Source organism: Phoxinus phoxinus (genome assembly GCF_949152265.1).
Source record: "Phoxinus phoxinus genome assembly, chromosome: 12".
Classification (NCBI taxonomy): Eukaryota; Metazoa; Chordata; class Actinopteri; order Cypriniformes; family Leuciscidae; genus Phoxinus; species Phoxinus phoxinus.
Window position 1 is genome coordinate 26,371,810 of NC_136887.1, and position 24,306 is coordinate 26,396,115.

The 24,306-nt window shown below is 39.8% G+C and overlaps 2 protein-coding genes across 7 annotated transcripts; both read left to right on the plus strand.

Moving 5' to 3' along the window:
• The first annotated feature begins 1,163 nt into the window (after positions 1 to 1,163).
• On the plus strand, positions 1,164 to 9,491 carry bend4 (BEN domain containing 4). Of its 3 annotated transcripts, none has more exons than XR_013799751.1 (6): positions 1,164 to 2,048; positions 4,356 to 4,919; positions 5,842 to 5,933; positions 6,305 to 6,545; positions 7,597 to 8,126; positions 8,941 to 9,491. XR_013799751.1 is itself a non-coding variant. In XM_079630677.1 (6 exons), exons 1-5 carry the CDS (start codon positions 1,598 to 1,600, stop codon positions 7,836 to 7,838), a joined length of 1,590 nt encoding a protein of 529 aa, XP_079486803.1. In that variant the 5' UTR covers positions 1,164 to 1,597; the 3' UTR covers positions 7,839 to 7,886; positions 8,008 to 9,491. The 3 variants fall into 3 exon arrangements, 2 of the variants coding, with proteins under 2 accessions (XP_079486803.1, XP_079486802.1); XM_079630677.1 differs by having other exon boundaries at positions 7,597 to 7,886; positions 8,008 to 9,491; XM_079630676.1 differs by having other exon boundaries at positions 7,597 to 9,491.
• A 1,590-nt stretch (positions 9,492 to 11,081) lies between these two features.
• On the plus strand, positions 11,082 to 24,178 carry rab11fip5b (RAB11 family interacting protein 5b (class I)). 4 transcript variants are annotated; one of them, XM_079631016.1, is made up of 8 exons: positions 11,095 to 11,773; positions 14,953 to 15,458; positions 15,737 to 15,763; positions 15,888 to 16,437; positions 18,212 to 18,230; positions 20,295 to 20,425; positions 21,839 to 21,983; positions 22,311 to 24,178. In XM_079631016.1, exons 1-8 carry the CDS (start codon positions 11,394 to 11,396, stop codon positions 22,569 to 22,571), a joined length of 2,019 nt encoding a protein of 672 aa, XP_079487142.1. In that variant the 5' UTR covers positions 11,095 to 11,393; the 3' UTR covers positions 22,572 to 24,178. The 4 variants fall into 4 exon arrangements, with proteins under 4 accessions (XP_079487139.1, XP_079487141.1, XP_079487140.1 ...); XM_079631013.1 differs by having other exon boundaries at positions 11,082 to 11,773; positions 18,212 to 20,425; XM_079631015.1 differs by lacking the exon at positions 22,311 to 24,178 and adding an exon at positions 22,120 to 22,290 and having other exon boundaries at positions 11,091 to 11,773; positions 18,212 to 20,425.
• Positions 24,179 to 24,306: the final 128 nt, after the last annotated feature.

A 24,306-nucleotide genomic window follows, 5' to 3' on the forward strand; every position in this document is an offset into this window, starting at 1 on the left:
GCGGTGATCATAACGTTTTGCTGTTAAATTTATAAGTGTCATGTTGTCGCCCTCTTCTGGCCATTGTTGTCTTTTGTATTTTCTGAAAGGAAATATTCTTTTTTTACAGTACATGCCTCTCTATGGGCTTAAATTGTCATCATAATTTTTACACATAGCCTTGCGTAGGCCTATATATAGCCTACATATGGCCTATGATACACTATCACAAATGTATAGTAGCCTAGGCCTAAAACATCCAAAAATGAAGATATTTTGAAGAATGTCGGTAACCAAACGGTTGATGAGCCCTATTGACTTCCATAGTTTTTTTTTTTTTTTTTTTTTTTTTTACTATGGATATGGAAGTCATATGCCCATCAAATGTTTGTTGGTTACCCATATTCTTCAAAATATATTTTGTGTTCAGCGAAAGAAAAATTCATACAGGTTTGGAACAACTTGAGGGCAAGTAAATGATTACAGAATTACATTTTTTGGGTGAACTATAGGCTACCTTTAAAGACCAGACGAAGTTGCCTATAATTGATTCCATTCTCACACTCGCTTGATGTTCATGCAGCCAATATCAGGATACAGCACGTCATCTCTATTAATATCGAGTAGGCTGTTTTAGACTAATTCTGGCCAGTTAGTAGCCTATGTATTGGCCAATATTATACCGCTGCAAACGAAAATAGTTCTTCCAACAAAGTATCAATCTTTTGGTGTCGCCAAGTAACGCATAGACTGAAAAGTGCAACGGACTAACAGAGTTTTCCCCTTCCTGCTCAAGCGCTCTGGCTACTCAGCCCCATGCAGTCGCTTTTTCATTTACCGCTTCCGGCACACTAAGAGAAACCAGCTCGAAAGCCTACTCCGACTTTCAAAAAGATTTAGAAAACTCTGTTCCCCATGTGCTTCCACCCAGCACTGGAGAAATTACACGCTTCTGAAAAGCATCTCGGGCAATTCCAAGTTGGAAAAAACAAAAAACATTTTATTTTATTTATTTCACAACAGGACATGTAGCCTACTTTAAATTCAATTACATTTAAATACATGTGTTTGGTTTTTTATTTATTAATTTACCCATTATTTTGACACCTTGTAAATGCGGAGCTTAATATTAAGTTTAGCCTATTGCTTATTGCATTTAAATTTGTATTTCCAATTGGCTCTGATAGTCCTAAAGTTCTTTTTGTTTTTCCCTGTCAATTCAGCCTAAAAACAACAACAACACCAACAAACAAACAAAGCACTCCCCTAATAGACAACATGGCTAAGCGAAACAACATGGAGGGGATCATGCACACCTCTTTATATCATCTTGCACTTGTCTCTTCTGACGCTCCACTGATGGGAGCGCGAGCCTCACATACTCACGCCGAGTGGCGAGTCGCGCGCGGGTGCCGCCGGTATTCCCCTGTTGGTAGAATAAAGCCAGCGCGTGCTGTTACCGCCAGGGGATTGGAGCAATGACTTGTCAGTAAAGTCACCCACCCTCTGAGTATCTCAGACAGAGTTAGAAGTGTTTGAGACACAGAGCAAGGCGGCGAGACACTGGGATAACTGATTTAACCAGACCGGGACAGAACGACACTCAAGTCCGAGGGAGATGGAGGAGGAGATGCTACCAGCAGACGAAGGTCTCTCTGCGCCCAAAATCTGCAGGCAACAGCAACAGAGGAGCCCGTACAGCTCCCTCAAGACCTTTCAGAGCAAGCGCGCGGCGGGCAAGGCGAGATATGACAGACCCACAATGGTGGACATCCCGCAGCTCGGAGAGCATCCTCATCACCTCAGTCATCATCAGCAGTATTCACAGCGGGCGCCGCTTCCTCAAGCCTGCCTCTCCATCAGCAGCAGTCAGCAGCACCGTCTCCCCTGCGAAGTCAGGCCCAGCAGCAGCAGAGGCGCGACATCCAGCGCGGCGGTATTAGCGGGGAGCGCCGCGGCATCATTCGGCTGCCAGAGGAGGGTCGCTGGCCAGGGGTCGGGCAGATACCCGGCGGGTCGCGCCGAGCTCAGCCACCAGTCTCCAGACTGCACCTATGGAATAAGCTCAGGTAAGTGAACAAGTTTGCCTAAGAAACTTTTATCCATGAATTCATCACGAAGCTGCAACTTCGAACAACCGAATGGGAAAGGGAAGTGTAGCCTATATTTTCTTTCAAATGGCAATTATTTTTAAACGCATCTCACGCGAGTACATGGATATTTTGAGACCCACGCCCAAATTATGCGACTTATTCTAGCATTGTCGGCATGCTTAATTTCACATCAGTGAAAACAATACACGACTGAAAACAGTGGCTTAACAATTTCATTATACCCCTGCACTAACATATTCTGTATCTGTCATAGCCTACACTTTGAGATGACATTCTGAGCCTTCTGTATATGTAACAAAATCTTGTTTTATATTCTTTATATCACTAACACAAGTGGTTGACACCTGCTTGGGTAATCCCTGATCTCAAAAATAGAGCACTGGTATGAAGAGTTGTTGAGTTTTACAATAAAATGTAAACACTGGTCTCATGAGTCATGATCATTGAGATGAGCTATAATAAACATGAAAGTCTCATCAAGTACTGTTAGATTTCTTTATATGCTGCATTAAGATTCTCCCTGCATACATTTGTGAAGAGTGTCTTGTTTTTCTCACCAACTTAATTGAGTTACCCAAACTTGTCAACTTCAGTAAAAATAATAATAATAATTAATGTGATTGTTGTTACCAGAGATTGTTTTCATTCTATAGAGCCTCAGGCCTTCACAAATTGAGAAGTTGTCATTATATCTTACAGCAGGGTGCCTCAGAGTCTGTGCAATCATTCAGCTGATCTATTTATCTCCACACAAGTTATTAAATTACAAATGGAAAGGTTTAAGATCAACCGTGAACATTTTTTGTCTCTTAATGTAGTGTTTAATATGCATTGTGAAATTCACCTTGGCATCAATAAAAGGGTTTCAGGCTGTTCACTAAATATTAAGTGAACTTGTTGGAGTCACAGTGTTTCCAATCCAGATCAGAGTTCATAGTATAAACAGTGCTTTCTAATTTCATACCAAGCCCTTTTGGTTTATTGTTATGGAATATCCACTGCGAAAATAATACATGGGGGATTTTTTGGCCAATCAGACAATGCTAATGGTTTCGTCTTTCTAGCTCTGGGGAAAAGGAGTCGTAGACACCCAAGGACACAGCTCTGAGATCAGTGCAATAATCCAAATTGCATTTAAAAGCTCCACCAAAGGGATTGTGATTAAAACAAATGTGGCTCATAAATTTGGCTCTGCGGCACATGTTGTGTTTAATGAAATTTCATGAGCCTCACTCTGCATGGCATAACAGAGGAAGAAAAAGAGGGAGGGAGAGGGGTAGAGAAAGGAAAAAAGGGAACGAGGGAGCGGGAAAGATAGAGAATGATATCAAATCCATCTTGCTGGGGGTAAACAGAGATGCTGCGCATGTTAATAAATGGCCACATCTGCTTAAGCCTGATAGACACATCCAGGCGGCGGCGGAGGCTGGAGCCCGTCAGTCACACGGCTGCCACAGCGACTGCATGAGCTGATAATTGTCTGCCCTGTGTCTTTGTGTGAGGGTGGCAAATTCATAATCATCCTCTTAAGATTCTGCATCTGGGCGCGGCCACAAGGCTGTGGGGAGACAGAGTAATTGTATGCGGATGGTTGGTCAGCATTTTCCTTTTATTAATCTCTGCTTCTTCTCATCATATTTAGAGGATTTGGAAGAAATGAATAGTGTTTATTAGAACTGTGTGTGTGTGTGTGTGTGTGTGTGTGTGTGTGTGTGTGTGTGTGCGTGCGTGTGCAGATTCACAGCGTCCTTATCTTTATCTCCTAAATCTGTAGGCATGCGGAGCCTAGTTGCAGATTTAAAGATAAAAATGATGGAAAGTGCAAATGGAGGACAAGAAGGACATAACAAAAAAGACTAAATAGATCATAGATCATAAAGATACTGTGCAAGCATGCTGTGGTGATGCTAAATTGAAATATGAAATGCCTTAGTAAATTAATAGATTAGTTAACTCTTTGTTGTGGGAAAAAACATAGTACAAAAAAATTGAGGAAGTAGCATAAAAAGGATATTATCATATTAATATTATTGTATTTCTTCCTAAGAGCACCAAAGAAGAATCTTAGCTGATTATATTAACATTTTGCCTAAAAAAAACTGTGGTCAGCATTGTATAAAAGTTATGCTCTTCTTGAACAGATTTTATGCATGTTTTGAAATACACTATAGTTTAATTTATAGTTTATTCACTATTTCTTTGAATATGGCAAGTGAAAAGAAATCTGATGCCAACTTATGTGTAATTTCGATCTCTCTTCAGAAAACCGGCTCATATTGGATGCCTTTGCCCAGCAGTGCAGCCGAGTGCTCAGCCTCCTCAACAGCAACGGACGGCTCCTTGAGCCCCAGCCTTCCCTGGCCCCTCCATCCTCTTCCATCTCCACTCTCATAAAGCAGGAGGATAGCTGCCTGTCTCCCGGAGAGAGGCTCGCTTCTAAGCCCAGGTCGGAGGACTCATCTCTGGAGAACCCAGGTGAGGAGACCCAACGGGGCAACCACTGGAACCAGCAGCAGACTTCCACTTTCCTCCGGATTTTCACAGAGTCGCTTCAGAACTACCTTCTATCCGGACCCCAGTCTTCGGACAGTGAACGGGGTCGCGCAGTGGACGCTGAGGCGGTAGCATCAGGGTCCCCCAGGCAGAACATGGGTGGCTGGACTTCACCAGCACCGTCAGAGTCCTACGGACACCCTTCATCCACACTGCCCGAGGAAGACGAGGAGGAGGAAAGTTGTTGTCCACGCTGTATGGAGCTGGAACAGGAAGTTCTTAGTCTACAGCAGGACAATGAGGAACTGAGACACAAACTGGACAACATACCAGGTATTAAACTTTATTTGATAATTCAGTTTTATTTCAGTCCTGATATTAGATACAGAAGTAACTACAAGATTTTACATTTATAATATATATTTGTAAAAAATGTTCACTAAATTATTGCTACTATCCTAAGCTACTTTTAAAGGTGCATAATATAATACGATAAATATTTATTGCATTTGCTGGAGACACAGTAGATCCTGATTACACAAATTTGTAATGAGAATAGTTAATAAATCTGTTGTCTCCCAGCTTTTCTTTTTTTTTCTTTTTTGCCAAAATAAAGCTTTTTAGTTTAACGTTTGAAAGCAAAGAAATCAAGACGGTCATAAATAATGTTCTGTAAAATACAAGTATTATTATTAAATCTTTTCCTTTTCATTTTACATTACAATAGTATAATTGCAACAGTTAGCAACTATATTTTCTTAAATATACAATTTTTATCATTTAAATAATAACAATAATAAATAAACATTTTTATTATTTTAGTCATATTAAATGGAGGAACACGCATTTTCCTTTTTTGTCCTTAGCTGTTTACATACCTGGCTTTAGCAATGGAAAAGTTTTCAGTTTTGGATGCCATTGTAAAAATACCCCTTTCACAATATATTTGTGACCTATGATTAATTTATTCCACTACTGAAAGTGTCCAAAAAGAATGTACTCTCATATTTGCCACTATGAAGGGGGAAACCCCAGCTTTTTCTAAGCCATGGATAGTATCAAAGTGAGTACCGGTATTATGCATTCATTGATTTCATAGTTGAACTATTAATTTCATTAGGTACAAAACTTTAACTAAAAACAATTACACATTGCACCTTTAATAGTTCATTGTATTTGGCGTATGTGCAACTGCTCAGCTTGGTTAGTTTAAATGAATTTTGTTTACATTTTTTGCTGGTTTTGTCTTCAACAGCTCCTTGCCAGAATGTCTTGGACTTTTTTAAGACTGTTCTTCAGCACTACAACCAATTTGTGCAACCCCAGTCCGAAGAGCAGCTTACCGAGGTGAGCCTGACAGAAAATTAAAATAGTCAGGTAAAAATAGTCAAGAAAACCACTGTGACACAAGTTTATGAAAGACACTGTTACCATGGAACATGAACTGAAACTGTCATTCAAATTAAGGTCTAATCTGGGGTTATGAAAATATCACTTTGACCAACTGTTACATAAAACTAAAAGCAACAGAATCTTTTAGTATTCCAGTAAAGTTTCAATTCTTTATCTTGAATTTGCTTGTTTTTTAGGTACAATATTTAGTGCAGTGTCTGTTTAAATGTTGATGCATTAAAGCGCATTAAAGATTAAAGACAGCATTAAAGAATTTTTTCCCCTCTGCAATCCATAATCTTATAATCTCTGTCTTTTCTAAATAGGGCAGTAAACAGCTTCTGGGGAACTATCCTCTCTTCATCACCAATAAGCAGTGGGACGAGGCAGTCAACTCCTCAAAAAAAGATGGCCGGCGGCTCCTGCGTTACCTTATCCGGTTTGTGTTCACCACAGATGAGCTGAAATACTCGTGCGGTCTGGGGAAGAGGAAACGTTCGGTACACACAGGGGATACGGGACCGGAGAGACGGCCTCTTAACCCAGTCAAGGTCACTTGTCTCAGAGGTAGTGAGCAAAAAAGTATTTTTAGAGTGTGTTCACACTTGGCAGGTTTGGTTGGATCAAAACGATCTCAGGTGCGATTGCTCTGTTAGTGCGGTTCATTTGATTAAGTGTAAACGCTGTCATCCGAACATTGGTGTGCTTCGTTGGGGTTTGCAACACGATCTCATGAAAGTGTGTATCTATACCACAAATGTTATTTCTCGTGCCATTTATACGCCAAAAATGTTTTCTGCGTGCATATGCAAAGCACTGAAACCCCTAAGGTAGGATTAGGGGTGGGGAGTGCGTGCGTATTACACGGCATAAAGTGCGTATCATATGCACGCTAAAACTGCGTATCATACACGCAAAAAATATTTTTGGCGTATAAATGGCACGAGAAATAACATTCGTTGTATAGATACGCACTTTCATGAGATTGGGCTGGGTTTGACTGATATATGATCACAACACAGACCAAAAACATCTAAATGAACCAAAAACTGGATGTGATGTCACACGATGTGACCCTTAAAGCTCAAGCATACCTGTTTATTCCCGTCATAGTCACGATGTTGCCCGTTACAGTCGGAAGTTGGAACCACGTCTTCTTTCAGCAGACCCTCCTTTCTGTGTGGAGGAATTCCTGCCGCTGTTTTGACAGCTTTACACATTTATAAGATGTTCGTGAGTTCTCAGCTGGTAAAAATACCATCATATGCATTTAGCCCAGATCAGATCACAGCATTATATTCTGTACGTTCTGTAAACAAAATAGCCTACATCATGAAAGCAGGGTTTTTTGTTTTGTTTGTATCTTCAGGTTTGGTGTTTAAAATGACAATGTGAATGCTAAGCGAACCAGGACTTTTTTTGGTCCGTACCAAAAAGAACCAAGAGAACCGAACTACGAGTGTGAACACACCCGTGCACTTTTTTTATTTTAGTATTTGGGAGGCATTTATATGAATCAGATTATCAATGCGATAATTATTCACACTTAAATTTAAAATCTCACATGTTCTGTCTATCTCCCTCATCCATCTCTGTCCCACGGCGCTCCCTCTCTCAGAGTTTATCCGGATGCACTGTGCTTCTAATCCTGACTGGTGGATGCCCTCTGAGGAGCAGATAAACAAAGTGTTCAGTGATGCAGTGGGGCACGCGCGGCAGGGCCGGGCTGTGGGCACTTTCCTGGGCAACGGGGGCAGTGGGAGCAGCAGCAGTGGTAGTTTATACATGGAGAGCTATGACGGGCAGCTCTCTCAGGATGATCTCTATCTTAAAGGCACACAGAATGGCCTGGGGGACTAAAGAAGAGACATGCATCCAATGTTTTCAGCACTCAAATCATGGATCAAGGTGAGGAGTGAGCCCTACTGTTAGTCCGGATCAGCTCACGCAGAGATTGCAGCACTTACACGATGTTAACGGGGGTTTTGGATGAATATAATCCTTATTTCTTCCTGTCAATACATTCCAGGGAGTTCACACCTGCCCAGTGAATTATGTGGGATTCTTCCATGCTTTATTGTTGAACTCTGTGTTAAATGGTTAGTAGTCACTAGGCAGCGGAGTTGGTTGAATTCTTCAAAATATCAGGTTTGTTATTTGCTCCTTTTCCAAATTTGTTCCATTGAATGTGATTAAGAATATGATCCACTATAGCAACATGAATGTATCCGTTTCACTCCATTCTTGTGTCAGATTGGTCAGATGTTCATAAAGACGGCCTATAAATGAGGTGCTATTATGATGTTCTGTAATTCTGTCTGATAAGGTTGAATTTAAAGTACTGCCCCCTATTTCATCATCATATGATGTTGAATAATCTGTGATGTTTATAAAAAAAACTGTTGCAAAAATCAGTTTCTTAGTGGCTGCAGGGTGAAATTACTCAATTTGTCCGCATCTGTGACTGCAGATACAGTAATCTGTCATATTATTTGTCGTTTGGCTTCCTTATCTTTCTTCTGACTTTAAAGGTCCAACATGGAGGCGATGCTGTTTGTTATTTGTGTTGCTGCTAGTTCGTCAAGCACCACAAAGATCATGTTTAAAGGATCAACCCGACATCATTTATTTTACCACACTATAATATTCCGTGTGACTGCATAGAAACTACATGAAATGCCTTAAAAAGAGACACCATCTACCACTAAGAACTGCAAATACTGCCAATTCAGACTGTTGATAATCTCTTGGTGTTCATGTTACATTAGTGGCCTCTGGCTGTTTGGGTTTTCAAACAAAAGAATAATGGGATTGAAAACAGACCATCTTTCTTTAATGCCTTAGACAAAGTTTCTGTCTGTGAAAATGTTTATACATCCAGGTCATTGTGTAATGTCTGGTAGAATTCGGTCAAATGTCATTTAACTACATTTTGAATTCATTCTCCATGGCACTTCATCAGATGTCAGATGGTTGGGAATCCCCAGCATTTAAACGTGTTCACACATCAAAACTCGTGATCATTGAGGGAGTTTCTTATCTGAAGATCTGTGGTCTCGTTCATCTGCTACTAATGGCTGCTGAATCACAGTACAAGTTCACATGTTCATGTTTCATCTTCATGCCAGCGATTCACAAACATTAAACCGCTGATAAAGAGATGTGTCGGAGTGGTATAAAGTCTTCAAAATATGTTCCTACCAAGTTGCTGTTGCCTTTGACTACCAGACATACAAAAGCTTCTGTTGTTGTGAAATGTAGCCTGTTGTGATTGTACAAATCCATGGTGATTGGAAATTGTTAGTCTTCTAGTCTATTCAAAGAACGTGTCAACACTGTGAACCTCACCAAAAGTGATGAGACTGTTTTCCCCCCTACTTATATTAATGATATTTTCTTTTCAAACAGATGCATTTATGTAATGTGAACAAAAAATGAAAAAAAGACAATGAAACAAAAAAACGATTCAGACAATGCCATCTGTGTTGTTATTCAATAGTAGTTACTCTATTAATTCCAGACATTGAACAATAGATGGCAGTAGACAACAATAAAGCCATTGCAACGTTTCTTTGTGAAACCAATTCAAAGGGTGTCAAATTCACTCCAGTGTGAATAATTGCAGATGTCTGCGGGATGAGCATGCGTACAATTGATCAAATCAGTCAGAAGATGTAGCGTATTATTCATGATAAAAAAAGATTGAACATGTTGAAGATTTGAACATGTTTTATTCAGCATCCACTGTTTGTAATTAAGCCCAGTTATCTTTTCAACTAGTATGTTGTGTAATGCAGGCATTTCAAGGCATTGCGCAATATGTGGCTGAAGCCAGATTTCGTTCTGCCAGGGGGGACATTTTTTAAAAATTACTTTTTTTTCCACCTGGGCTGGGCTTATTTTTTTATAACACAAAAGTTCTATTTTTTGCAAATGTAAAGACCCTTTCACACCAAAAGTAGTATTCTGCATTTCACTGATTTTATTCATTTTGAGGAATATTGAATATTTTTTGTGCAAGTGAGAGTAAATGCTCACATTTAGTCTAGAACTACAATAAACATCATGTTCACACACACACACACACACACACACACATAACGCTTCTGCACTTTGATTTGTCTCAATATGAGGACAGGAGAGCTGTCAGTCAATAAATGGGAAAACAAAGTAAGTTACTTGTAATGCATTTCCCCCAACACTGGTCACATGATAATGACAAAATGGTGAATGTAGTCCAGATTACATTCATACGCATTAATACTATATAGAAAACATTTGTAGCGGTCGTAAAGTTAATTATTCAACATAAATCATAATAAGTGCCTACTTGAGACGAGTATGCGATTTCGGATGCAGCCAGATTCTTATTCGTTCAGTGATATTTCTCATCATTATGCCAGTCATTGTATCATTCACCCATTCGATTTGCTCTAAGCACAGTCTACTGGAAAATGTCATATTATCCTTTATTAAAATTTGTGTGCATCTAGAAAGTGTGCAAGCGCTGTTCAGATTTCATCCTTAAATCACCACTCTCATCAGACCTTGATAAAATCTCTGCAGAATGCAAGTGACCCCAACAGTGGGCGTTTTCAAACCGATGGGCGTTTTTCATCCGCTTTACCCAACCCAAGTAGAGTGAGGTTTAGAGGTGGGTTTCGATATGAACCTTCATGATTTTAGCTAATTAGTAAAAGAATTAAAACGCCCACTGATTTTGGTTCTACAGAGAGAGACACCTGAAACTACACCTGCGACTCGTTTGTAAGTCCCACCAATGAGATGCTCCTTTGCAAGATCCATGAAAGTGAACGAGAGAATAAAAAATAAAAGATTTGTTCAAATAACCGATTCGCTCACCGAAAGGATTCATTCAAAACTCTTGCACGAAAGAAACATTGGAGCTGCTTCAGCGTTTCTCAGTTACGTTTTCTCACATTATGGCGTGCTCTCTGATTCCAAGTCAAGGTAGAGCTCAAACTAGTGATCTCTGCAAGATTATTAATTACGTTCTAATATGAAATATTCCATCACGGATTTGAGCTGCCTTTCTCTTTAATTCTGCTGGGCACTTTATTGCGGAGCCCCCACAAAATGTTGGAGGGCGGGCCGCGCAGCAGCAGCGCAGTGAGTTGTCAAAATCTTGTGGCGGTGACGCCGAGGGTCCACAACGCCCACTAAAGTAAATTGGTGTGGTTTGTCTCGCGAGGGATTATATAGGCGATTTATTATCATCAGCGTTGCGATTGTGATCGTCTTTTTGAATTGAGCTGAATGATAATGCAGCGATTTCTCTTTCTGCAACTTCGGGCGGCGGACAGGCGCAAGGGCGCGGGCAGTGCATAGTTATCCAATGCGCAAGTGTCATTCTGTTGGATTAGCCCAAACAACTGCGTCTCCAACTGCACCGGGATGCCTCTTATCAGCCTGGACGACGATGATCAGAGATGGGTCCCGACGCATGTCAACGTGACCGTGCTTCGCGCGAGGGGTCTGCGGTCGAAGGGCAAGCAAGGCAGCCGCTATGTTTACACTATCATCCAGGTCGGCAAGGAGAAGTACACCACCGGCCTGGTGGAGAAGGCTGATGAGCCGCAGTGGAACGAGGAGTGCTCGTTTGAGCTCCAGCCCGGGCTGCTGGAGGCGGGTGGGACGAGCGCGTACCCGCCCGGGAGCAGCAACCTGGTGCTCACCGTGATGCATAGAGTGCTGATCGGGCTGGACGTGTTTCTCGGACAAACTATTGTTCCTCTCGACAAAGTTTTCCAGGAAGGAATGTGTCCTAGAAATGAGTGAGTAGAGCTAATAATAGGATCAATTAATGGGCCTCTTGGTCGAGGGCCTCTTAAGACTTTTGCACTGTGTCAGTACCACGGTACAGTGGCATCAGTTACCATAGTAGGCTACTGCATGATTACCATATTCACGTGCTAAGGTATTTACACGATATTCCAATGTAATGGTTTGCTCGTCTTAGCTGGTTGAGTTGATCTCTCCCAGAGCACAAAAGTATCCAAAACCCTTTTAAAATTGTCTAAATTTTAAACATTCCCCCAAAAAATTATATACTAAAATAACTAAGCTTAAACCTGAAATAAAAATGAATAAAAACGAAATAGACACATTTAAAAAATTATAATAATAATAAAATACAATTCAAATGGAAGTGGGAAACATAAAAATGTATGCAAAATTTTGATAAAAACAATAATAGTATCCCAATGATACTATAATTGATTATTGGGTACAGGTTAAAATAAACATGACATTTTTAGTGTTTTTGCGCTTCTCCATCATTCCCACTCAACAGCATGAAAGAGTGATTGTAAAAAAACAAAACAAAAAAGTGTAGCCTTAAGTTCTATCTTTATGGTTATTATAGCCTTACAAGTTCATGTAATTGAATGTCCTTTTTAAAGCATAGGAGCTTTCCTTGTTTTTCAGTTGATATAGTCCTGGGATATTTGACACAGTCATGCCAAAACTGTGAGCCTGTGATTTTTGGATGGAAGAATTCCTGTGCACCCATTTCCCAGTTGGACAGACATTTGCATTTGCAACATAATAAAACTGCAGGAAGATTATTTGGCCTGCCACCAAAACTTAACCTAAATTACTGATGTCACATGCAATATTAAACACATGCATGGTGGTCAAAGCCACACAAGCAATTTATGGGAAGTGCAAAACCAACACTGTTTTGAATTCCAGAGTAATGGGATATGTTTGTACAGACACAACAACAGCAACATACTTGGAGGGGCATGCTGCGTCTAGTCCTCATCAGTGCTGGCACAGAGTCATGCCTGCACACAGGGCACACACAGGGTAGTACCAGTGTGTGTCAGAATGGTCACAGAGTCCGACTGAAGCTCAACAAACACGCATTTCACTGCAGTCCAACAGACGTAACCTTTCTGGAATCTTAGTCTTTCTTCAATGTTCATTTTATTTGAATATATCTCTTGTTTAGAAGCTTCCAGATGTAATGCAGATTAAGTTTAACTACATATCTAGCAGTGCCATCATTAGGAGTAAATCATTTGTCATGGGAGAGGAGGAAGAGATGAGGTAGGTGGGGGCCGCTTGGCTAAAACCTCTGTAAACAAGTGAGGGAGGAAGTCACTGAGCCATGCTGAGCAACAATAACAATGTTATTTTCATATTCGATGCATATCCTTTATCCTCACGTCCACCATTCAACTCTCAAAGTAACAACTAACAAAACGTATTTAATTAAAAAACGCTATCACAATGTTAGTAATACCAAATTGTAATTGAATTTGAGTTTAGAATAAGCCTAATTATTATATTTATTAGTATATTTGTTTCATATCTGTATACGCATTTTACTGGTTTTAATAGTTCCAGATCTGCAAAGGTGTTCAAAATCAAAATAATAGGGACAAAATAAAATAAAAATGTGTTAGCCGGTGCAAAACATGCTGCAACAATGCTTGGCTGTTGTCCTTGCAACCATTTACAACAGTGGATCTCCGCTTCGGGGGCCACATCAGCATGACTTTAAATGAAAGTATTTAAATGAATAATTAGTATATAAGATAACAATCTATAACTATAATCTAAATCAGGTTCTCAACTCTAGTTTGACCAAGAGTCTTAATTAAACTCACCTGCCTGCAACTTTCTTAAAGTCCTCCTGCAACCACCTTGAACACCACACTGCTAAGGTCAGGTGACTGGATTTGTCTAGTAACAGCATAGCAAATAAATTCGTCATGTCAACATTCAATATTTATCTGGACGAACTTTCATTTTCTAGTTACTGTGTTTGCACTGCCATGTTACAGGCCTCTTAGCATTTCAGGTCATATGGAAATGTCCATCTCTGCACACACTATTCTGAATCTGAAACATCACATGTCATTGTTAGGCGCGAGGCTGTTCTGCACATCTGGATTTAATTGAGCTCGGAGTTGCACCTCTTTCTCCCTCTCTTTCTCTCTCTTCTGCCGTCTCCCGGTTTAAGGCGTTTGTCTTGGCTCTCTGCACGTGTGCGCACATGAGGTGCTCTGTGGTGTACCGGAAATGGAGGAAATAGTTTCACCACTGGTTCTCTGTGAGACAAAGGGACTGCACTATCCTAATGCAGTAACATTCGTTCAAGAGGCCCCCACTTGTGTTTGCACTCCTGTATAGGTCATAGCAGTTTGCTTCAGTGTGGTGCAGGAAATTGTAAGCTGATGTTATAAAAGATGAGGCCATCAGTGAGAGCATAATTTTAAGTGTAAAAGTTCGGCCCAAATGTTTATTTTTTTTAAATAGCTTAAAAATCAATAGACAAAAAAACACTGTTCAAACATTTGGGGTCAGTAAGATATTTAAAATGTTTTTGAAAGAAGTCTCTTATGCTCAACAAGGCTGCTTTTATTTCATCACAATATTACTGTTTTTACTGTATTTTTTTAAGCATTATTTCAATTTTAAATAACTGTTTTGTACTGTAATATATTTTAATAATGTCACAAATCATACAATTTAAAATTATTATAAAATGGGTTTCAGTTTGATTTTGCTAAAAAAAAAAAAAAAATGGGGGGGGGGGGGGGGTGGAATGCAAAATAATCTGGATATGTTCTTGGCAGTCTTCATGAGATTCATATTTATGTTTATCATAACCATTAAATGAAAAGTAGGGATGCACCATTCACTTTGATATTGATTTTCATCTAATGATCAATAACAATAAATGACCAGTATTACAATTCTATAATATTTTGTCTAAATAAATTAAAACAGTAATTTTTAATACTACAACTTAATTAATTTATCACAGCATTAAAATTATAATATGAAAATTGGATATTCATTTTGACATTTGCTTAAAGTATCTCAAGCTAATTGTATTAAAATAGTGTTTTAAAAGTGTTTTTAAACATAAAATTTAAGTGTGCATTAGATTATATAAATGAGCTTTTAGATGATTTTCTTTTCTTCTTCTATGCTTAAGGTGGTTCAAGATGCACTCCAAGGCTGGTCGAAAGGTGAAGGAGCGAGGAGAGCTGCAGGTCACCATCCAGTTCACCCGCAACAACATGACCGCTAGCATGTACGACTTGACCGTAAAGGACAAGCCTCGTTCTGCATTTGGGAAACTGAAGGACCGCGTCACAGGAAAAAAGCGAGGAGATTTGGAGTCTTCCTCTGCCATTTTACCCGGCCGCTACGCCGCCATATCAGGGTCTGTAGGTCCTCCGTTTGCTGGAGATGGTAGACCCGATGATCCAGGCGAGGAAGAGGTGCTCGATGAACACCGGAGCAAGGTGAAAGACTTCTTCTTTAAAGGGAAACTACGCAAGAATTCAGACACACGGTCCTGTTCGTCATTGGCTTCGGACAGTAGCATGGCATCGTCCGCCGGGGATCCATTCGTCCCAGTAGAGCTGTCCAGAACACCGGTCTACAGCAGCAGAGTGATGGAGCCCTTCCGTATGGACACTGAAGCAGGGATAAAAGGTCAGTCACCTATAAGAATATATAAACACAATTTACATAATCTGGGCTCCATATACAGTAGTTTATGATAATTTACTCACCCTCATGTCGTTCCAAACTTATATTATTATTTTCTATATTCTATGGATCAAAAAAGAGGATATTTTAAAGAATGTATCAACTATTTTTGTGCATGCAATTAAAGTCAATGGGGTCCAAAACTACATCTGACAGCATTTACTTTCATTGTGTGGACAAAGCTAAAAAAAAAACTAAATATCTTCTTTTGTGTTTCACAGATGAAATAAATTTGGAACGACATGGGGGTGAGTAAACTAAGACAGAATTTTCCTTTTGGGGTGAGCTATCCCTTTGAGACATCTTTCAAACACTCCTCAAATGTCTGGTCGACACCTACCGATCTAAATTCTGTGATTTGTGTCTTTAAAGTGATGACCCACAAGCGTGCACACAGCGATGAAGCCAGTAAGATCACGGGTGTTCCTCATCTTATCCCTGCCGTGGAAAACCTAAAAGGTCAGAGCACGCTCTCCAAATCAACCCTCTGCATCAACGGCAGCCATATCTACTCATCCGAACCTGCCAGCCCCAAGAGTCCAAGCACCCTCCCGGCCAAGCTCTCCCTGCTGGAGAAATGCGCACCCCTTTCTCGCTCTCTCCAGAACCTGACCCGACGTGGGGAGGACTCGCAGAAGAGCGATGGGAGACGCTGGTCCATTGAAAAGACCAAGAAGGAGGACGGGGAGATGGATGGAGCTCAGAGTCAGACCCAAGGGGCCGCCACTCCAGAGGGGAAGCCAGTGCAGGCCGCTGGACCCGTGGAAGTGGTGGATAAAGGGAAAAAGCTGAGGAAAACTCTGTTTTCTAGCGGGAGGAGTGACTCTCTCCCAGCCAAGCCGGAGCAGAGCCAGGTTTCTGCTCCTCTTGAGGGCAGACGCAGAGGATGGTTTGGCTCCGGTGACTCGCAGAACAAGCCAAGGTGAGTGAAAGCACGGCTACTAGGGTTTATGTTACAGTACAAAAGATGTCTGACTATGCACATGTATCAATATCATCAATAGCCACTCACCATGATCGGTATTTGACTGTCAGGCGTTCTTCAAAAGGAATACTTCGTTTTTAAGGGAATGGCTTTGAATGTCAGCCTGCATTTTGGTCCTCAGAGAATATTCTTAGAAAAAAGAGCTGTTTGAATTTGCTGATGCAACAGTTACTGCAGCAGCTTTTTCCATTTCATTCCTTTATATTGCTCTTGGTTTGCAGAACATAGGTCAAGGCATTTTTCAAAGAAGGGCTTGTTAATGTGTGTGTTTTCATCCAAAACAATTGTCAAGTTCCACAAATTTGTTGAAGCATTCAAAATCATCAGCAATTTTCTTTCTTTTTTTAAAGAAATGTCCACTTTTATATTAAATTAAATTGATTTTATTTTTATTTCACCTTTCAGTAATTTCATCTTTTTGTTCAGCAGCATGTTTTTTTTTTCAACACATCAAATCATTTTCTTATAGTTCACACCCGTTTTATTTTGATTAGTTAGAGTTAGAGGTGGGTGTTATGACACATCTTATATCACAATAGGAGTAATTTTATTTCATAATAACAATGTCTCAATACATAGTTATTTTTGCTAGAAGAAAGGTTGTTACGAAAATATTTAACTTATACACAACATTTGTCTAACTAATTGAATTAGTTAGTTGTATTGAATTATATGTTGCATCTTATTGCAATTAAGTGGTTTAAAATGGATATGATGCAACGTCAAATGAGCGATAGGGATGATAATCCAAAATTTCTACTGGTTTATTGTATCTACTTATTAAATCAGCCACCCCTGATTAAAGATTTTAGGATGAAAGAAAACACCTTTTCCCACCCCTATTGCTCTTATTCAATTGTTCCAGCTAAACCAACGGTATTTATGTAGGAACACAATTTGCAAGCTGGTCAAAACATGCCAGACACTACCGGAACAAAACATAAACGAATTTGAATCCAAAGACAGTTTTTCTTCTATTAAAGGGATGGTTCGGAGTAATTTCAACCTAGGGTTCTTTGCACCATAACCTCGAGCCAAGCACATGGTGTTGCTGAAAAAGTTTTTTGGTATATCCACTTTTTTTTCTTCTTTTTTTCCCAAAGTGTTGACAACTTAAGTGTTAACTAATACTTGTTTTAAACTGGTACTACCGACAAAATATTAGTGCATTCCTGGAACTGGGCGTCGTTACACTACATCCGTATGCATCGCTTTCTGACAGGACATTTACGGGCTTTTCCCAAATCACGGAAGTGACCTCGACGTCCGGGTTAGGGGTAGCATAACCCATCTGGCATATTGTAATTTAAATAAACTCCTGATGTACTTACACACCTTCCAATGCCTCGTTTTATGAGTACAGAACCTATTTGTACTACTGTAGAAGTTTGGTACCATTCCAGGCATTGTTAGTGGGGTAATTTACGAGATAAAACCTTCGTATCCATTAGCCTGCACTAAGCCATTCGGCTGGTATCTCTAAATAAACTCTAACTTTAATAATGTTCGACCAAGGGAGAAAAAGCTTCTGGGGGGTGTTTGGCTGGAGGTCATGGTGAAAAGGACCCTAGGTTGAAATTTCTCCGAACCATCCCTTTAACAGGTGTCTCTGTAATAGAGAAGAACTGTCTCTCTCCCCTCACCCATAGTTGGATGATATGGCCCATTACACACTATGACTAAGAGGACTACTTGTGCCTTCCCTCCACAGGCTGGGAGTCTCTCCTAAGGTAGAGAGCAGCTCAGACACCCCCTGTCAGATCCCTTGCTCCCCCAGTCAGCCCCCATGCTCTCTTCCCCTCAGTTGCACTACTGGCTTGGTGTCTCCCCCTAGTGGCAATCACACCAACCCATTCACCCACTCTTCCCCAACACCCCCTTCCATCTCTCCCTCCAACCCTTTCCTCACACGACTACAGCAAAACCCTTTTTTTGAGGATCTTATAGCCGAGGAAGCACTGACGTCTCCAACTGCTGGTTACTGTTCTCTAAATTCAAGTCTTTATCATTATCCAGTCGGATCCAGTCCCCTCCGTAATGGAGTGTCAAATAAAATGTCCGCAATAAAGCGGGAAAGACCCAGGAGTATGTCCAGGCAGAGGTCTCTTCCGACCATTATGCTTGAGACCCCAGAAGCAAACTCAAATATTAATCCGAACCACTCTCTGTCTGAGAGGGCTGGGGAATGGGATGATTTTGAAGCATTTGCCTCAAGCCGCCTCAAATCACCAAGTGGAACTCCAACTAGACCTCCATCAGCACCGTTTCTTTCACAGGAATCAAAAACAAACCAGATGGTGTTTGTAAATGATAAAGCGATTGGTTTAAGAGTTGATGAAGTTGATATGGGTATTTCAAAGCCATGGGATCTGCCTCCTCTACCACCACGTAAACCCATGAAAACCCAAGTGATCACCATGGACAGCTGGTTGGATAGAGCTCAGGAGCTGGCTGTGCAGAAAGAGGCATGCTTTCTCTCCCAGACTGACTTTGCCTCCCTTCAGCGTGTGAGAGACGGAGACTTGAAGAGGAGCTCTCAAATTGTATGTTCAGATAAAGAGTTGCATCACATTTCTTCAGTAGGGTATAACAAGATGGAAGCGGAGTTGAACAGTGATATCAAACTGAACCAATTCAGAGTTGGGGAAGCAACAGGGCAAGATTTCCCTACAAACAACACTTGTGGCTCTCCAAATGGTTTCTGTGAAGATGCACTTGGAAGCTCTGAATGCGAGAACACGGTACCTGAAACACTTTGTTTTCCGTCTGATTGGGAAACCACGGTGACCGAATCACTTTGCAGTTCACCTCAGACCCAACCCAAACACGATTCAGAATTGTCCTCTGAAGTAAAGGTCTCCAATGAGCAACAACTACAGACTAAAACCAATGGCATTGGATTGTTGACCCTCTCCCCTAGAGATTCGAACAACAATACAGATGTTACAGAGTTTGCTTTCATTGATTCTGAAAGTTCACAGTCGGACTTGCAACCACCTATTGAAATTAATAAAGAAGGTGAAGAATCCAAAGTTTCTTCACATTTGCACTCTGGCAACGGTTCCTCACTTCCCAGGTGCTCACCAGGCTTACCTGAGGATATATCGTGCAGAATGGCGTCAGAGTTGAATATGTTTTCACCAAGGAACACTCATAATGATAGCACAACACATTTGTCTGACTCACACAACCATAACCATTGCTCGTCACCTTTTGAGAGATCTTGTGAAGGACTGGGAGGACAAAAAGTCGACCCTTGTGAACACCAAAACACTGCTTCAAAGTTTAACTGTGACTCTCAAGACGTGGCTGATGTTCTCCTCGGAAACGACATCACTGTGATCACTCAAACGTTCTCAAGCAATGACAACACTGTGACAACTCAAATCCAACCAGAGATGGTGGAAGACGGTTGCATCTGGCACACTACGCATGATGATCAGGAGCCTAATGTTAATTTAACAGAAGGTAACCTAAACTCTGAAGTCTGCTTCTCAAAGAACACTGAGGTCAAGGGATCTTGTTCGACGTTGGATGAACAAATCAGCTTTGAGGACTTGCATGCTAGAGTAGCTCCAAGAAATTCCAGAAGCCCCTGTACAACAGAAGTTAGATCAGCCCGCATCAGACCACGCTCAACCACAAGCTCACCCAAAACTGTCTCCTGTGCTGACTCGCTCCCAGGCTCTTATAATCCTGCATCAGACCTCATTTTGCATGATCTTTCCTCTTCACCCACCCCATTAGCTGGTACTAATTCCTGTCTCCGCCTTGACCCTTCCCTTCCGGCAAAGCCCCCAAACGAGATGCCCAGCATGGGTTCCACATGCTCCTCCTCAGCCCAGTCCCACGTTGATGCACCGCTCTCCCTCTCACCTGAGGAGACACAGCCAGCAAACGTCCTCCTGCCCCATGAGGAGAGCAGGTGAGACCTCACTGCCTTTAAAAGCGCACTCACCTCTGCTCTCACCTGAGAAATTAATTAATTCTCTCTCACAGTTGCAATAGGACAGGCTCATAAATGCTCTCACATATGTTGGCCTAGAACAAACTTTGTTTTTGCGCTCACAGCTTGCTATAATTTGGACTTCGTCAAATGTGCACCATCTCTTATTATGTTTCCTCCTGGTTTGCTCATGCTGTTACCTTTAGTTATTTCATTTTTCATCTTTGCTTTTCTGTTGCTTTATTCAGTCTTCATTCTGTTTTGGTAGACACACCGCAACACATCTTTCTTTGTAGAGGTAACTAAACCTACTATTAAAATAGTCTAAAGTTAGATGACAGAGTTGTATCGTTTGAATCAAGTGTTTATGAAAGGTTTGATGATGTGAGATGTAGACTCTAGTATCATTGTTTTTTAGTTTGTTAGTACCCAGAGACAAAAATTGTAAATGAGATATCTTTAATATCTGAAGTGCTTCTTCTTGACAGCGTTGATATTAAATTGCTTGAGACTCCTTTTTTTCTTATACTTCTAAAAATCTTCAACTAAAATCCAGTAATCTCACGTCTCCTTTTAGAAATTACCTCAACAAAGTCTTAGTGCTCAGATTTGCCAGGATGACTTCAAATTACTTTTAGGAGATATTTTATATTTTTTATTTTTGTTTTTGTTTTAAATCAAGTTTTAGTGATTTTTGTTAGTGCTTTTGTCATTTTATTCATATTCATTTTTTAATATTTCTACATAGCTTTATTTATTTAAAATTTGGCTTTAGTCATTTTAGTACTTAAACTTATAAAACTTAAAAATTAGAAATACTATTTTGGCAACTAACTAAAACAAAATAAGTTGAAGTCTTTCATCAATATTTATATTTTGATTTATTCCATCTTTATTTCAATTTAAGAAAAAAGGGATAAACTGTTTTTATAAAAAATTTAATTAACTCTCCAAACAAGTTGATGCTTAAATGAAATAAAACTGAGAGCATTAAGTCTTTCTGAACTATGACAGAGCAACTCTGAGTGATGAAATTGTTAAATTGCCATTGCAAACATGATTCTACAACAATCAGCTCCTGTCATTTTAAAAAAAAATATGTATACAGTAAAATTCAGCAAACACCAGACAAATTGGCACATGATTCTGGAATATATGTCATTGGACAAGTTTTTGTCTAAAGTATGTTACTTTTAACCATTGCTTCTTCAACTATTCGCTTGTGCTTGTGCTATACTCACTAACTCACCAGGAATTCAATAAGCAAAAAAACATGAGATTTAGAAAAGTAGCTGAAAGTACAAGATGCCAACAGAGTACTGGTTAAACCATGCTGAACTCCCTAGGTCTACGTAAATAATTAATTAATCTCCTTTTTGCACCGCTGTACAGCCCTCACCCAGTGAAGCCCTTGACCAACACGACTGTCCAGGCAGAGAAGAAACATGAAAGCCGCTCAGTTCTGGAAAAACTCAAGTCCACCATTAACCCTGGAAGATCTGCACCAGCAACCACTGCTGAGGATGAGCAGAACCAGGTACTGAAAGTTTAATGAAGTAAAGGTGCTTTTAACCTAACAAGTGTAATCTAATAGATACTATTATTAAGGCATCTAATAATAGGTTATTAAGTTTGTATCTAATAACACCCTAAATGTCCCTTCTACTCAACAGATATCACTGATTCAAAAAAGCATATTGGTCAGAGAGGTTATTTAGGGTCTCAGTAAACTGTATATGGACTTGTGCTGAGTGCACTGTGAAGATAATGAAAGAACGCACAAGTGATGGAAAACCAGCTGAAACACTTTATGAAGTAGTTTTAATTCATAACATAAACGACTGTGTTTCTGTTTCCTGTGCAGTTGGCTCTGATTGAGGCCCGGGCTCAGTATCAGAACATGACCAACATGGAGCTGATAGCTCTGCTGCTTCAGCAGGAAATGGACGTCAAGAAGCAGCGAGCTGAAACTGAGGTGCAGGAGGCGTTGTTGGAGAAACGTGAGGCCGAACTGAAGAAGATGAAGGTTCAAGTCAGAGACCTGGAGGACTACATTGACAAGCTGCTGGTGCGCATTATGGAACAGACGCCCACCTTGCTGCAGGTACGCGCAAGACCAAAATGACTACGGTGACCCGCTCCCGTCCTGAAAACACTAATGATCTAAAGCCATTTGTGATGCTCCATTAAATTTCAAAACTGCCAGATTCACGTAGACACGATAAAGCTTTGCATGCTTTTTACTGGACTTCCAAATCCACAGTCATTGACGTTTAGCATACTACTAGTCATTATATGAGCACAAGGCAGTGGTTTAAAGTAAATAATAATAAAAAAGGATCTGCAATATTCATTGATTTTACCTAAATATGTCTTCCTGTTCATGAATATGCTCATTTTCATAATAAGGAATGAGAAGATCTGGGATCTTGACGCATCAGTATACCAAAATGTTATACATATTAAACATTAAAAAAAATGTCTCACGAAAGTTACGAAAATCCACAAAACAATCTAAAAAAAAAAAACTCTGACTATAATAACTGACTTCTTTAAATATCACTCTAACATCCATAATTGGAGGTAAAATAGAATAATAAAATTATACTAAAAAAACTGAAACTTCTTATCTATCTTTCAATCCTCCAAACATGTCCAAATCTCAAGGAAATATTGTTTATTTGACTACACATTGTATTGAAACGAATATGTTACACTGTTCAGTATGAATCGAGAGATTTAAAAACATTAGTAATATTTAATACATAGCCTAATGCACCTTCTGTCAAAGTTGATGTAAAATATTGCTTTCAAATATATTCTGTACATGTAAATAAATGTTACTTCTTGATAGCTTTAAAAGCACCTTAATGCGCATTATGCAAAACCGTTGTGCTTGAGCCAGTCAGCTTTGCCCCATTGAAGCCGCTGATATCAGTGCATGCTCACTTCCATCAAGCACAAAAGCAGAGATTGTTTCTGCAAACATGTAAGCTATGCAATAATACAAACTGCTAAGCTGTAGCTTAAGTTGATATATGCTACACAAAATATATTCATGAAGCCTTAGCACTGCTGAGTACTTTGATCATTGCTAAAGTAGCAAATTTAGTGATATGCAAATGCCTAAGCTTTCTAAAACACAAAAGCAATGTTTATTTTTTAAGTTAAAAAAAGATCTGTTGTTTATGTTGTATTGCATTGTAACTTCATTGTGTTGTTGTGGCTTTTTTCTGATATTCATTCCGGTGGTGTCTTGTACCATTGTTTTTGTTCTGTTTTTAAGGTTACAGTGTGTGATTTTTATTCAGTATTCAGTGTTTCCTCGTTTATTCTTCTGATGAAAACTATATGAGATTGTGTCACACAAGATCATCAGTTCTATGTCTCAGTATTGGACTTAAAGAAAGTACAGGGTTGCAGTTGATTTTGTTGGCTCACTGCATTCAAATTTGTATTTGTTACAACGCACCCTGAAAATATATATATTTTTAGTTGTAGTTACACAGCCCTCAGTGTTCCCCTGTGTGTTCGAGGAAAGAACCATGTAGCACTGTGATTCTAGATTGTTGTTGATTTCATTTTGCTTTTTAATCACCATATTGCAATGTGCTTCTGTGGATGTTTTTTTTTTACAACATATATTCACATTTGTATTTTCTTATTTTGTTTTATTTATTGCTAATTATTTCAAACAGCTTCATTTTCAAAGTTATTTGAAAATAAAGTTATAAAATCATTTGGTGTCTTTTGGTTTGAGTTCTTTACGGAAGAGACCGGTATAAAATCCTGTATATGTCTAAGAGATTTAAGCTTAATCTTCAGGGCTGCATTTCTCCAAAGCATCGAGAGCTAAGTTG

Coding starts and splice junctions, on each gene's coding strand:
- bend4 (XM_079630676.1), top strand. CDS start 1,598: ATGGAGGAGGAGATGCTACCAGCAGACGAAGGTCTCTCTGCGCCCAAA. Junction 2,049..4,355: donor CACCTATGGAATAAGCTCAG/GTAAGTGAACAA, acceptor ATCTCTCTTCAG/AAAACCGGCTCATATTGGAT. Junction 6,546..7,596: donor CAAGGTCACTTGTCTCAGAG/GTAGTGAGCAAA, acceptor TCCCTCTCTCAG/AGTTTATCCGGATGCACTGT.
- rab11fip5b (XM_079631013.1), top strand. CDS start 11,394: ATGCCTCTTATCAGCCTGGACGACGATGATCAGAGATGGGTCCCGACG. Junction 11,774..14,952: donor GGAATGTGTCCTAGAAATGA/GTGAGTAGAGCT, acceptor TCTATGCTTAAG/GTGGTTCAAGATGCACTCCA. Junction 16,438..18,211: donor GACTCGCAGAACAAGCCAAG/GTGAGTGAAAGC, acceptor TTCCCTCCACAG/GCTGGGAGTCTCTCCTAAGG.